Source organism: Peromyscus eremicus, chromosome 2, assembly GCF_949786415.1.
Source record: "Peromyscus eremicus chromosome 2, PerEre_H2_v1, whole genome shotgun sequence".
Lineage (NCBI taxonomy): Eukaryota > Metazoa > Chordata > Mammalia > Rodentia > Cricetidae > Peromyscus > Peromyscus eremicus.
Genome location: NC_081417.1, coordinates 142,858,990 through 142,871,049, shown reverse-complemented (window position 1 = coordinate 142,871,049; position 12,060 = coordinate 142,858,990). Strand labels below are relative to the sequence as shown.

The 12,060-nt window shown below is 41.0% G+C and overlaps 1 protein-coding gene across 1 annotated transcript in view; it reads left to right on the top strand.

The window, feature by feature from the left end:
* Epb41 (erythrocyte membrane protein band 4.1) overlaps positions 1–12,060 on the top strand; it is a 161,832-nt gene that overhangs the window by 106,215 nt on the left and 43,557 nt on the right. Inside the window, exons 10-12 of the mRNA XM_059255082.1 lie at positions 1,451–1,548; positions 2,255–2,427; positions 11,326–11,507. Coding sequence (XP_059111065.1) covers positions 1,451–1,548; positions 2,255–2,427; positions 11,326–11,507 — 453 coding nt within the window. The remainder of the gene's footprint in view (positions 1–1,450; positions 1,549–2,254; positions 2,428–11,325; positions 11,508–12,060) is intronic.

Sequence of the window (12,060 nt, the reverse complement as noted above, 5' to 3'; positions counted from 1 at the left end):
TCAACTGTCTATTGTATAGTGAGAATACATAATTCATTCTGAAAGCAGTTGAGAAGAGCAGAATGCTGAAAAGTGCTGTGCTATGGCTACAGCCGAGGATTGCTCCATTTTGTAGCTGAGTCAGCAGATAACTTCTTGGAGCTCAGTTCTTCATGTAGGAAGTTATAATTTTGAATCTAGTCATACTATTGCTAGCAATAACACACTCAAAGCGAATCTGCTTCCTTTTCCATCTTACAAAGTGTGCTTGACATAGAAACAAAGAGGCCAGACCAAAAGCATGTGTTTCTAATAGCCCTTTCAGGACCAGTATGGTTTGCTTCAGTCAGAAAGGTGCTCACGGGTCAGTTAAACAGGAAAAGAAAAGTTGTAATCATTCAAGAACAAGGAGATAAGTGCCAGAGCCTTATTGCACAATGTGTTAACTATAGGTTACAAATGAACGTGTTCTTGACAGTTGCTAAGAAGTACACTAGCATGTATGAGGCCTGGGTTTAACATTCAACACGGACTCTCCCCCTAGAAAAAAAGCATTATGAGGATGAGTTTTAAGTATTCTTGCCCCCCCAAAAAAAAAGAAAAGAAAAAAGACTTGTGAGCTAGTCTGTGTGCCAGTTTTCTGGGTTTGGCTAGTCCACGGTATGTGCATACACGGAGCATGCTGAACACAGTCAGTACTGTGATTCTTACTTGTCAGTGTTAAATGAAAAGGGTCTGGGCTGGACAGGGAGGCACACCTTTAATTCCAGAGCCCTGAGATTACATAGCCAGGCTAGTCAGGGCATAGTGAGACCCTGCCTTTAGAAAAAAGAAAAAAGTAATCTGGTTTGAGATAAATGTTTAGCTCCCATTACTAATTCCTATTGCATCATAATAGTGACTGGCTGGGGAAATGACTAGACGTCTCACTCCCTGATTATTGAGTAATCTAAAGTTACAAATGAATGTGTGTGCCTAAGGAAAAGCAGTTCTAGCAGTCAAAAGTTGATTAAAGTATGTCTCAGAAGAATGCTTGTGTATGTGTTCTAAAAAAAGATGCATAAGTAGTAGAAGATGTATTTCCTGGCCTTTTTGCTTTAGAAAAAGCTTCCCTCAGTGAACAGGCTTCTTTTAGTAAGAAAAAAAATTTAATGTAACTTTTTTTTTAATTTTTAAAAATATTGTGTGTATGGATGTTTTGCCTGCATGTCTGTGTACCACATGCATGTCTAGTACCCATGGAGGTCAGAAGAGGATGTTGGATCCCTGGGGTATAGAGTAACAGATTGTTGTTAGCCACCATGTGGGTTCTGGAAATTGAATGCCGGTCCTTTGGAACCACTGAGCCATCTCTCCAACCCCAAGATATTGTTTGTATTTAAAAACATCTCTGGTGGTATCATATTTCTCTGGCTCTGTGTCACTATAACCAAATAATACTTATGTTTTGTGTTTATTTGTATCTATATAGCAAGAACAATATGAAAGTACCATTGGCTTCAAGCTTCCCAGTTACCGAGCAGCTAAGAAATTATGGAAAGTGTGTGTGGAGCATCACACGTTTTTCAGGTATTGTTCTCACTCAGGTATTTCTCAAGGATACATTATTTGTGCACGTTTATCTTGAACCTGCTGTTGAAAGTGTCTTCTCTGTAGGGCTGCCATTTTATTTAGCTCAGGTGAGAGAGAACCAAGGAGACTGATTAAGTAAAGTGAATCTAGTTCCCCCTCTTTTGGTTGGAAAGCATGCTGCAGCGTTCCCAGAGTGCCTTTCCATGCACTGGAAAAGGACAGCAGAAGTGAGGGGTGAGACCTGGTGCTTGCTAGGGGCTCTAGTTGTTTTCACAGCAGCTGGACTCAGGCCTAGGCTTGGGTTGTTACAGTCCAGCCTCTTAATAGCTTTGTAGCCTGAAGCGAGTAACCTCTTCCTGGGCTGTTTCAATGTCCTGTATGACGAAATGATGAAAACATTTCAAGGATGTAGTGTAAAACCTCCAGTGCTGTCAGGCATTTTGAAAACCATAATATCTTATCTATAGAGACTTAACAATGATTTTAATATAGGTCCCAACTAAACTAACTCTGGTTGCTTGAGATATGGCGTAGACTTACAATAAGGATTGCTTGACTAGAAATCGCTTAACTACTAAAAAAAAAAAAACAAGAATTTGGAAACATTTTTATTCTTGGTTGATTATTAGTTTTATAGTCACAATAATAAAATACTGAAATAAAATAATAAAATAACACAATTATTATGATTTTTCTCTCCCAGACTCACTTCTACAGACACCATTCCCAAAAGTAAATTTCTTGCCCTGGGATCTAAATTTCGGTACAGTGGCCGGACTCAAGCACAGACCAGGCAAGCCAGTGCTCTGATTGACAGGCCCGCCCCACACTTTGAGCGGACAGCAAGCAAACGGGCCTCCAGGAGCCTTGATGGAGGTTTGTGTTAGATATTACTGGGATCTTTAGAGAAAGATAAAGGAAGCATAAGGGGTTTTTGTTTGGTTGGTTTTGGTTTTGGTTTTGCATTGTTTTGAGACAAGAGTTTACTATATCTCAGACTGGCCTCAAGCTCCTTAGCCTCCTGTCCTGACCTCCTGAGTGCTGGGGTTACAAAGGTGCCACAGTGCCCTACTGGGAAGTATGGTTCCAATTTACAAAGAGCCTCAGTGGTAAAGTGAAGGTGATGCTACTGTCTGCTTCAGACCAAAGAGAACCAGGCTGGGGTGTCGCATGCCTTCAACCCTGGCACTCCCAGCACTCAGAGGCAGAAGCAGGTGGATCTCTGTGCCAGCCTGTTCCACACAGCGAGTTCCAGGCCAGCCAAGGCCACATAGGGAGACCTTGTCTCAGACATACAAACAAAAAAAACTCAACAACAGAGTTAAGAAAACCATCTTAAGAAAATGAGAATTGAAGTTTCACTGCAGGGCAGCAAGGGATGAATACCAATAGACTTATCTAAGTATTTAACTCATTTTTTTTTACTTTGTTCAGACACTGGTTTTGCATTTCCTATGTGCCTGGTGTTCCCTGGAGATACTGCTGTGGGAATCAAACATGGCCTTTATCTGCATGGAGTTTTCATTCCATAGGTAGAAACAGAAACAAAACAAAGTAACTTCAGGTAGTCATGAATGCTATGAAGAACATAAAATGGGGAAAATGAGGTACAAAATGTCCCCAGGTGGGGAGATGGAGGAGCTGTCTCAGATTAGGTAACCGGTTAAATTCAGAAGGTTCCCCAGAAGATGTCATTTAGTTGAGACCTGAACTGTGAGAAGTAACTAGCAATCCCCACGTCCAGATGGAACACTCCAGATGAAGGAGTAGCAAGTGCATACTCCTGAAGGGAGGAATGAGCTTTGTCCGTCCCATAGAACTTTCTGTGCCAATGGGAACTTGTGATATTGATTCAGATTCACTGTGTGGTTAAGAACCTGAAATGTGGCTGCTGCAGAGGAACTAAGCTTTCCATCTAAGAAAAAAAGCAAAACCAGAACTGTATGTAACAATTGTCTGAACAGCACAGATGTAAATTCTAGTAAACACAGGGAGAGAGGAGCATTGGTGAGACATGACAGCTTGCTCAAGTATTGTCCACGCAAAGGAAAGCAGTTAGGAATTCATTTTGGCAGTAGGCTGGCGGCACTGCTAATCAATTAAGTATTGGAAATGGCAAGGAAAAGAAAATCAAGTGTTATTCCGAGGTTTGATCCTTTAGTGCAAGGAGAGACCCCAGAAGGGAGCAGTCTGGGATATTGAGAAGCAGGGTTTCTGTTTTGTGTTAGCACTCAACCTCCATATGTTTGCTGTATTCATGGGATACTACTAGAGAGCTTGTTCCTTACCAAGCAAGACCCCGACCTCCACTTGAACTTCCATGTGAGGAGCTAGATATTAAAGCTGTTTTTCGTCTATGAAAACTGATGGTGGCCGGGCGGTGGTGGCGCATGCCTTTAATCCCAGCACTCGGGAGGCAGAGGCAGGCGGATCTCTGTGAGTTCAAGGCCAGCCTGGTCTACAAAACGAGTTCCAGGAAAGGCGCAAAGCTACACAGAGAAACCCTGTCTCGAAAAACCAAAAAAAAAGAAAAAAGAAAAGAAAACTGATGTTGGAAAGTCTCTGTGGCTTGCTGAGACATCACAAATAGTTACATGCAAAGAGTATGGACAAAAACCCAGGTCTGTCTGACACCATGTAACCTGCCTTTCCTCTACGGGGCATTTCAGGGCTGAATAGACACTGGGCCTGATGTACCACTTCTTTTACATGGCCAAAATTAAAAATTCAAGTGTTAATGGTCTTTGGTAAGTTAAACAAATTAGAAAGCTTTTTTTACAGAAACCATATGTATTGATTACCTAGATTTTTCTGAAGTCAAATGCTCTATCACTTAGCTAGACCCAACTTTAAAGGTTTTTTTTCCTGTTATGTATTTTATTTTAAGCTATCCCAATTCATATCTTTACTTTTTTCTTTTTGTTTGTTTTTCAAGACAGGGTTTCTCTGTGTAGCCCTAGCTGTCCTGGAACTCGCTTTGTAGACCAGGCTGCCTCAAACTCTGAGATCCTCTTGCCTCTGCCTCCCAAGCGCTGGGATTAAAGATGTGTGCCCCACTGTGCCACAACTTTTCTTTACATTTTTATTGAAACATTTTTTTCTCATTTCTTCAGATGGTTGTCTACTGATATTTATCATTTCTTACTTAGCTTTAGAATTTAAGCACTTTACCAAAGTCAGAAAGCTATTTAGAACTAGAAACAGAAGCCAGGACTGTCCTCTGTGATGTGTGCTTTAAAAATAAGATTTATTTTATTTTTAACTATATGTATGTGTGTGTGTATGGTGATATATTATTTGTGCTGAAATGTGGTGATATTTTATTTGTATGTTAATAAATAAAGCTTGCCTGGAGATCAGGGAGAAAAGGCCAGCCATTTTAAGTACACAAGAAGTCAGGCAGCACACACTCTTAATCCCTTAGCAGGCAGGATCTTTGTGTATTCAAGGCCACTCTAGGAAACAGCCAGGCATGGTGACATACACCTTTAATCCCAGGAAGTGATGGCAAGAAACAGAAAGGTATATAAGGTGTGAAAACCAGGAATTAGAGGCTTTTTAAGCTTTTAGGCTTTTAGCAGCAGTTCAGCTGAGATCTATTTGGATGAGGACTCAGAGGCTTTGAAGAAACAAGATCAGCTGAGAAGTTGGCAAGGTGAGGTTGGATGTGGCTTGTGCTGTTCTCTGACCCCCAGATAAGTTTATTGGGGTGCACAATATATCAACCACATGTGTGTTTGTGTGTGGTTATGGAACCATGAGTGTGGGTGCCCTGGGATGTCAGAAGAGGGATTAGAGCCTCTATATGGAGTTAGAGGTAGTGGTGAGCTACCCAGTGTGGGTGATGGGAACAAAACTAGGCTGAGATGTTCCTCTAGCCCGCTTTTTACTCCTTTCACTATTTTTATGTAGAAAGGAGAGAATGAAAGTTGCTAGTAATAAATATTCATTGAGCACTTAATATTCTAGGTATTACTCTAAGCCAGTGGTTCTCAACCTTCTGCGACCCTTTAGTACATTTCCTCACACTACTTCCTAACTGTAATTTTGCTACTGTTACGAATTGTAACATAAATAGTGTTGGAGACAGAAGTTTGTCAAAGGTCAGGGCCCACAGGTTGAGAACCACTGCTCTAAGCAGTTAAAGTCTTTTCCTATTGGGTTTACTCTCCTTTTACTTTGTTTTGACTTCTATTAAAGTGGGGTGGGGGTGCGTGTGGGTGTGGATGTGCTTATGCAACAACGTGAGTGTAGACACAAGAAGATTGTTACTGTGTATAGCAGGCTAGCTGGCACATGAGCTGCTAGGGATTCTGTTTCCTGAGAGCACAGAGATTACAGGTGCACACTGTTGTGCACAACTTCATGTAGATTCTAGGGATTTGAACTCAAGTCTTCACATTTGTGCAGCAAGCTATTTACACACCAAACCATTTTCCCAGCCCCCTACTTCCCTTTAAAAAATACAGTTAGGGACAGATAATGGCGGTGCACACCTTTAATCCCAGCACTTGGAGGCAGAGGCAGCTGGATCCCTGAGTTAGAAGCCAGCATGGTCTACAGAGTAAGTTCTAGGACAGCCAGGAGACTTACAAAAGAGATGTAAAGTTTATAAGGTTAAGAAACATAAAAGCTTAAGTTGTTTATCTAAGAAAATGTTTTAAGGTCTAAAAAGATACTTTTAGGTTGGTAGTACAAGTTATGATAGAAAGTGGTTTAGGTATAAAATTTTGGACTCACCAAGATAGGATAGATAATAGAATACTTTCTCTGAATTTGCCAAATACAAATGGACTGGATATTGTGAATGTAATTCTAACCTGGTAATTGTTCTTATTGTATATAGTTTTACTGCATTAGAGTTAAAACCTTTCCTTTTTATCTAGATAAAAGGGGGGAATGTTGCGGGATATTCCATCACACTGTGAACCCCTAGTGTGTGTTTGCGTTAATTAAATAAAATCAAACTTGGATCAGGAAGTAGAACCAGTAATTAGTTGACAAAAAGGAATCATAAAAACCAGAGGGAGTCTGGGAGAATAGAGAGTCGCAGAGGAAGTGGTAGGGAGGGGCTTTGAATATGGCAGGCTTTTTTGGTTTGGCGGAGAAGAAGGATGCTCTCTTTTTGAGATGCTGCAAAGAGGGAAGGTCAGCTAGTTGCTCCTCAACCTCTCTGAGCTAGCAGGTTTCCACCCCAGCCTCTGATTCCCGAGTCTTATTGATAAATAGAATGATAGAGATTTAGTCAAAAACTACATTTGGTGGCAGCAGCAGGAGGCAGATCCAGTGGGATGTAAAAGTCCTGCTGGGCCTCTGCCTGAGAAGCAGGCCATAACTGCAGAGCCGCAGTTACTGGCTGAAACAGCAGTAGATTCAGGTGCAGCTGTTCTGTCAATGGAAAAACAGCAGCCAGGGCTGTTATACAGAGAAATCCTGTCTCCAAAACAAAACAAAACAAAAAATTAGGGCTGGAGAGATGTCTTGGCAGTTAAGAGCATGTAGTACTATTGCAGAAAATCTAAGTTCAGTTTCCAGCACCCACATCAGGCAGCTTACAACTGCCTGTAACTCTAGCTCCAGGGGATTCCAAACCTTCTTCTGGACTCTGCAGGTACCTGCACTCATGTGCACACACCCCACCACACACACACACACACCAATACACATAATTAGAAAATAACGGCACCTCTTTGAAGTCTGTGTCTGTTCTTGTCAGCCAGCAGTGGCATGGTAACTGAAATCAGTGGTTCTGTGAGTTGTCAGCACCAGCACTTTGAGCAGACCCTTCAGAAGTGGAAGGCACTGACTTTTTAAAAATGTTTTAAATGATTTATTTATTTTTATTTTATGTGCATTGGTGTTCTGCCTGCGTGTATGTCTGTGTGAGGGTGTCAGATCCCCTGGAGTTACAGACCGTTGTGAGTTGTCATGTGGGTTCTGGGAATTGAACCCAGGTCCCTTGGAAGAACAGCCAGTGCTCCTAACCACTGAACCATCTCTCCAGTCTGACATTGACTTTTTAAAGTTAAGTGTTCTTGATACAGACTTCAGAATCCTTAATAGCTAACAAATGAAATAATAATGCTCAAAACAGTTATCATTTATCTTTTTCTTGGTGCAAAGGATCAAACCCAGGACCTTAGGCATGCCAGGCAAGTGCTCTGCCATTGAGCTATGTTCTGTTCCTGAATTAAAGTGTGCTCTCGCATGAGTGAGTGCTACAGTGGGTATGTTGTACAGTGCACATCGAGGCCAGAGGTTGACATCAGGTGCCTCCCCTGACCACATTCCACCTATATTTTGAGACAGAGTCACTCACTGAACCTGGAGCTTACCAGTTTGGTAGGTTGGCTGGTTAGTGAACTCCAGGATCTGCTCCCCCACCCAGGACTAAGTTCACAGATGTGACTTAGCTGGTGCAGGGTACTGAGGATCTGAACTCGGGTGCACCACGAGCACATTACCAACTGAGTCACCTCCCCAGCCCAGGCCAAAGCATCTTAAAAACAAATCACTAACATACTAATAAACGTTTAATTATACTTTAAATGAGCAAATTGTACAATATGTAAATTATATCCCAATAAAGCTGTGTTTTTTTTTAAGATTTATTTATTTTTATGTGCATTAGTGTTTTCCTGCTTGTATGTCTATGTGAGGATGGAACTGGAGTTATAGACAGTTGTGAGCTTCCATGTGGGTGCTGGGAATTGAACCCGGGTCCTCTGGAAGAACAGTCAACGCTCTTAACCCCTGAGCCATCTATTTACTAGCCCTATTTACTTTTATTTTTATTTATTTATTTTTTTAAGATTTATTTATTTATTTATTATACAGCATGTATGACTGCAGGCCAGAAGAGGGCACCAGATCTTGTTACAGATGGTTGTGAGCCACCATGTGGTTGCTGGGAATTGAACTCAGGACCTCTGGAAGAGCTGTCAGTGCTCTTAACCTCTGAGCCATCTCTCCAGCCCCCGCTGTGGTTTTTTTTTTTTTTTTTAAACCAACCCTACCATATTTATTGTGATCTATAGTTTGCAGTCTCCTTACTGTGAAAATGAAGAAAATTTGCCTTTCTCCAGGGCTCCTAAGTGGTATCCTTCATTTGGCTTATATGCTTCTGTGTGTATAATTTTTGCCCAACATATTCTTGAGATAATATTAGCCTATAAAAGATAAATACAAGGACTGAAGTATGATCAAAGTTATTGATATTTAGAGTTCATTAAATATTTTTCTATCTGTTGAGTATTCTTTCCCCAGCTTTCTTCTACAGTTAGTATCGTCCACATTCCAGAGATGAGGAAACTCAAGTCTCTTTTCCTAGCACCGATGTGTGTGACTGAGCTTCACATGTGATGTTCAGGGTTCAGATCTTGCCTGTTTCTTGTTGGTTTTCTTAGTGAGGGATGTTCACTGCAACTGGTGTTTTCCAGTTTCTGAACTCTGGCCACCTCTGTGTCTACCCATTAGTTTTTCTATTTGTGTCTACTTTCCCATACACAGTAGGAATGCTGGAGACATACATCATTTGGCTCTGCAGTATTAGTGTTGGATTAGAACCAAATTCATGTGGCAAAATAGCACGTGTTGAAAGCCAGGGCTATGTTTCTGTGGTTCCAGGCAGAGTTGAATCAATTCTTTGAGAGGAGGTGTGAATACACATGTAATACAAGGCTTTAACACAACTGTGAGAGAAATATTTTGTCATTTCCCTTGTTTTGTTAGGCTTGCTTTGCCATCTGCCACTCTTGCATTGACTAGCTGAGAGCACCCATTAGCAACGAGGACTTGTAGGCGGCCACAGATCTGTCACTGCGATATGAAATAGGCTCTGTGTTTCTGCGGTTCTTCTGCTAGGCAGCCTCTGAGAAATTCCTTCTCTGGAGATCATTCAGGATAATAAGCATTTCTCTCTTTGTCATATGTATAAGATAGGTGTAACTTGCCATTTTTCAATTTGTTCTAGCTTAAAGAATTCCTTTGTTTTGCTTCATTTTTAAAGTTTATAAATCTAAATGTGTCAGAATAAATTGTGTTCAGTAGTCTGAGGAGGAAGGAAAGTACATAATAAAATTGTGAGGTTTCCATCAAAGAGTATTAAAACTAAAAGTCTCAGTATAAGAAAGGATGATGGTCCTTTATCTGAAATATTAAGTCAGAGCTGTTGAGATGGCTCAGTGGGTAAAAGCACTTGGTATGCAAGCCTGAGAACCTGAGTTCAATCCCTGATCCCAAGTGGAAGGAAAGAATCAATTGCTCATGGGTTATTTTCTGACCTCCGCACAGAGACACACTGGTAATAGACATTAAATACAATGTTAAAATGAAATATTAAAGCTGGATGTGATAGTGCACACCTTTAATCCCAGCACTCAGGAGGCAGAGGCAGACAGAGCTCTGAGAGTTCAAGGCCAGCCTGGTCTGCATACTGAGTTCTAGAACAGCCAGGGCTATGTAGAGAAGACCCTCAAACAAAAAAAAACAAGTTAAATCACATTTTTTAAAAAAGTTACTTTCTTAGACAGTGTCTAGTTAGTAAGGTTTCTTACAAAATGTGTGGGCATTTAAACCCTAAATTTAAATTAAACCTTTTCTTTTAAACCCTAAAAGAAAAGAATGAAGATTAAAAACTGAAAAAAATGACTGTTTGTTTTATTTTGTGATTTTGGGGGTGGCAAGCAGTCTATCACTGAGCTATAGCTTCAATCCCTATTTTGAACTAAATTACCTAAAGTATAGATGCCAAATAGTTCAAACCCAAGCAGCAGTTAATTATGTGCAGAGGTTTTTATTGTCAGCCTGTATTGTTTATTCTCTCTAAAGTGGTCTAGGCAGGCGTCTCTGCTAACTAGTGTTTCTCAGCCTCAGCCACCTTTGCCTCTATGCACTAGATGTCAGCACCTTCCTTTCTCTCTCCACCCCAGTTGTGACAACCAGAAACATCTCCAGACATTGTCAGATGTGCCCTGGGGGAAGAAGAAGCCCTGGTTGAGAGCCAGTGTTTTAAGTACTATAGAGAACAGGCTGGAAGACAGTGGTGAGGTGGAGAGGGGACTCAAATAGTTGATGCGTTGTTTTTGGATGAAAGAAGTTTTTGAATTAATGTTAATCAGATGATTTATTAAAGGAGAATGTCTGGCTCAAAGATTTGCCTTCACACACATAAAACAGTAGTAGTGCCTGTCTATCAGAAGACCACAGAAAACAACGAAACAAAAATAACAGACTTCATTTTCCCCCTTAAATTAGATGTTTAGGTTCCTGAAACCATCTAAAAATAAACAGATACTTAATTCAAAAAGGCTTATTGGGAGAGCCATCCTGAATCTACCCTTCATTGTAAGTTTGTTTTTTAACTAACAGATTATAAATTAAATGGTTTTGATTTCTTTTTTTCTTTTTCTTTTTTTTTTCTTTCTTTTTTTTTTTTTCTGGGCACAGTGGCCCACACCTTTATTTTTTATTTTTTTATTTTTTCTGAAGCTGAGGACCGAACCCAGGACCACTGAGCTAAATCCCCAACCCCTTGATTTCTTTTCTCAGTCTTCTCCCAAATTCAGCGATTATGAGACAGACATTAGGATGTTCTCTAGTTTCTCTGTTGAGGATGCCTTTGTCTTGTTGCCAGAAGCTACCTCAAAAAGCATTAATGATTTGTGTTTGCCTTCTGTAGGACAGATACAGGATTCACAGCGTCACCCTGTGACGTAAGGTCAGAACAGTGGCACTTGCCTTCATCTAGTCTTCCATCTCCTTTTCCTCACATAGCAGCTGCTGCTGAGTCCACAGACCGAAGTCCTCGGCCCACGTCTGCACCAGCCATTGCTCAGAGTCAGGTCACAGAAGGGCCGGGCGTCAAAAAGATTCCGAAGGAGGCTGCGAAGGCTGAAGTGAAGGGGGAAGAAGAGCCGTCTGAGCAGGCTGAGCCTGAGCCCACAGAAGCGTGGAAGGTATGTCTTAGAAACCTGACGTCAGCTAATGTGCGTGCTGAGTTACAGATGTTTTCAGAGCAACAGTATCTTACAGATTCCCATCATAGTTGCCTTTTCTCATTGTTTCCAAAAGAAATCGTCCTCTCGTTAACCTCTTGTATGTTTTTGTAGAATTTGATTTCCAAAGAATAGATACTGCATAAAGCACATTTATATAGCTATTTAAATCTTTTCTAAATTTTTTAGGATTCTTTTTTATTTTATGTGTATGAATGTTTTGCTTGAATTTATGTCTGTGCACCATGTGCATGCCTTGTGCCTTCAGAGGTCAGAAGAAGGCATCGGATCCCCTGGAACTAGAGTCACAGTGTGAGCCACCATGTAGGTGCTGAGAATCAAACCCAGGTCCTCTGCAAGGGCAGCCAGTGCTGTTAACTGCTGAGCCGTCTCTCCAGCCCAGTTTTTTAGAAAGCACACAGCTAGATACGGGGAAGATCTGTTGTGTGGGAGAAGTTATGCTGCTGAGTTGAGTATACCCATAGTCACTGCACTGAGCTGAACAGTTAACCAA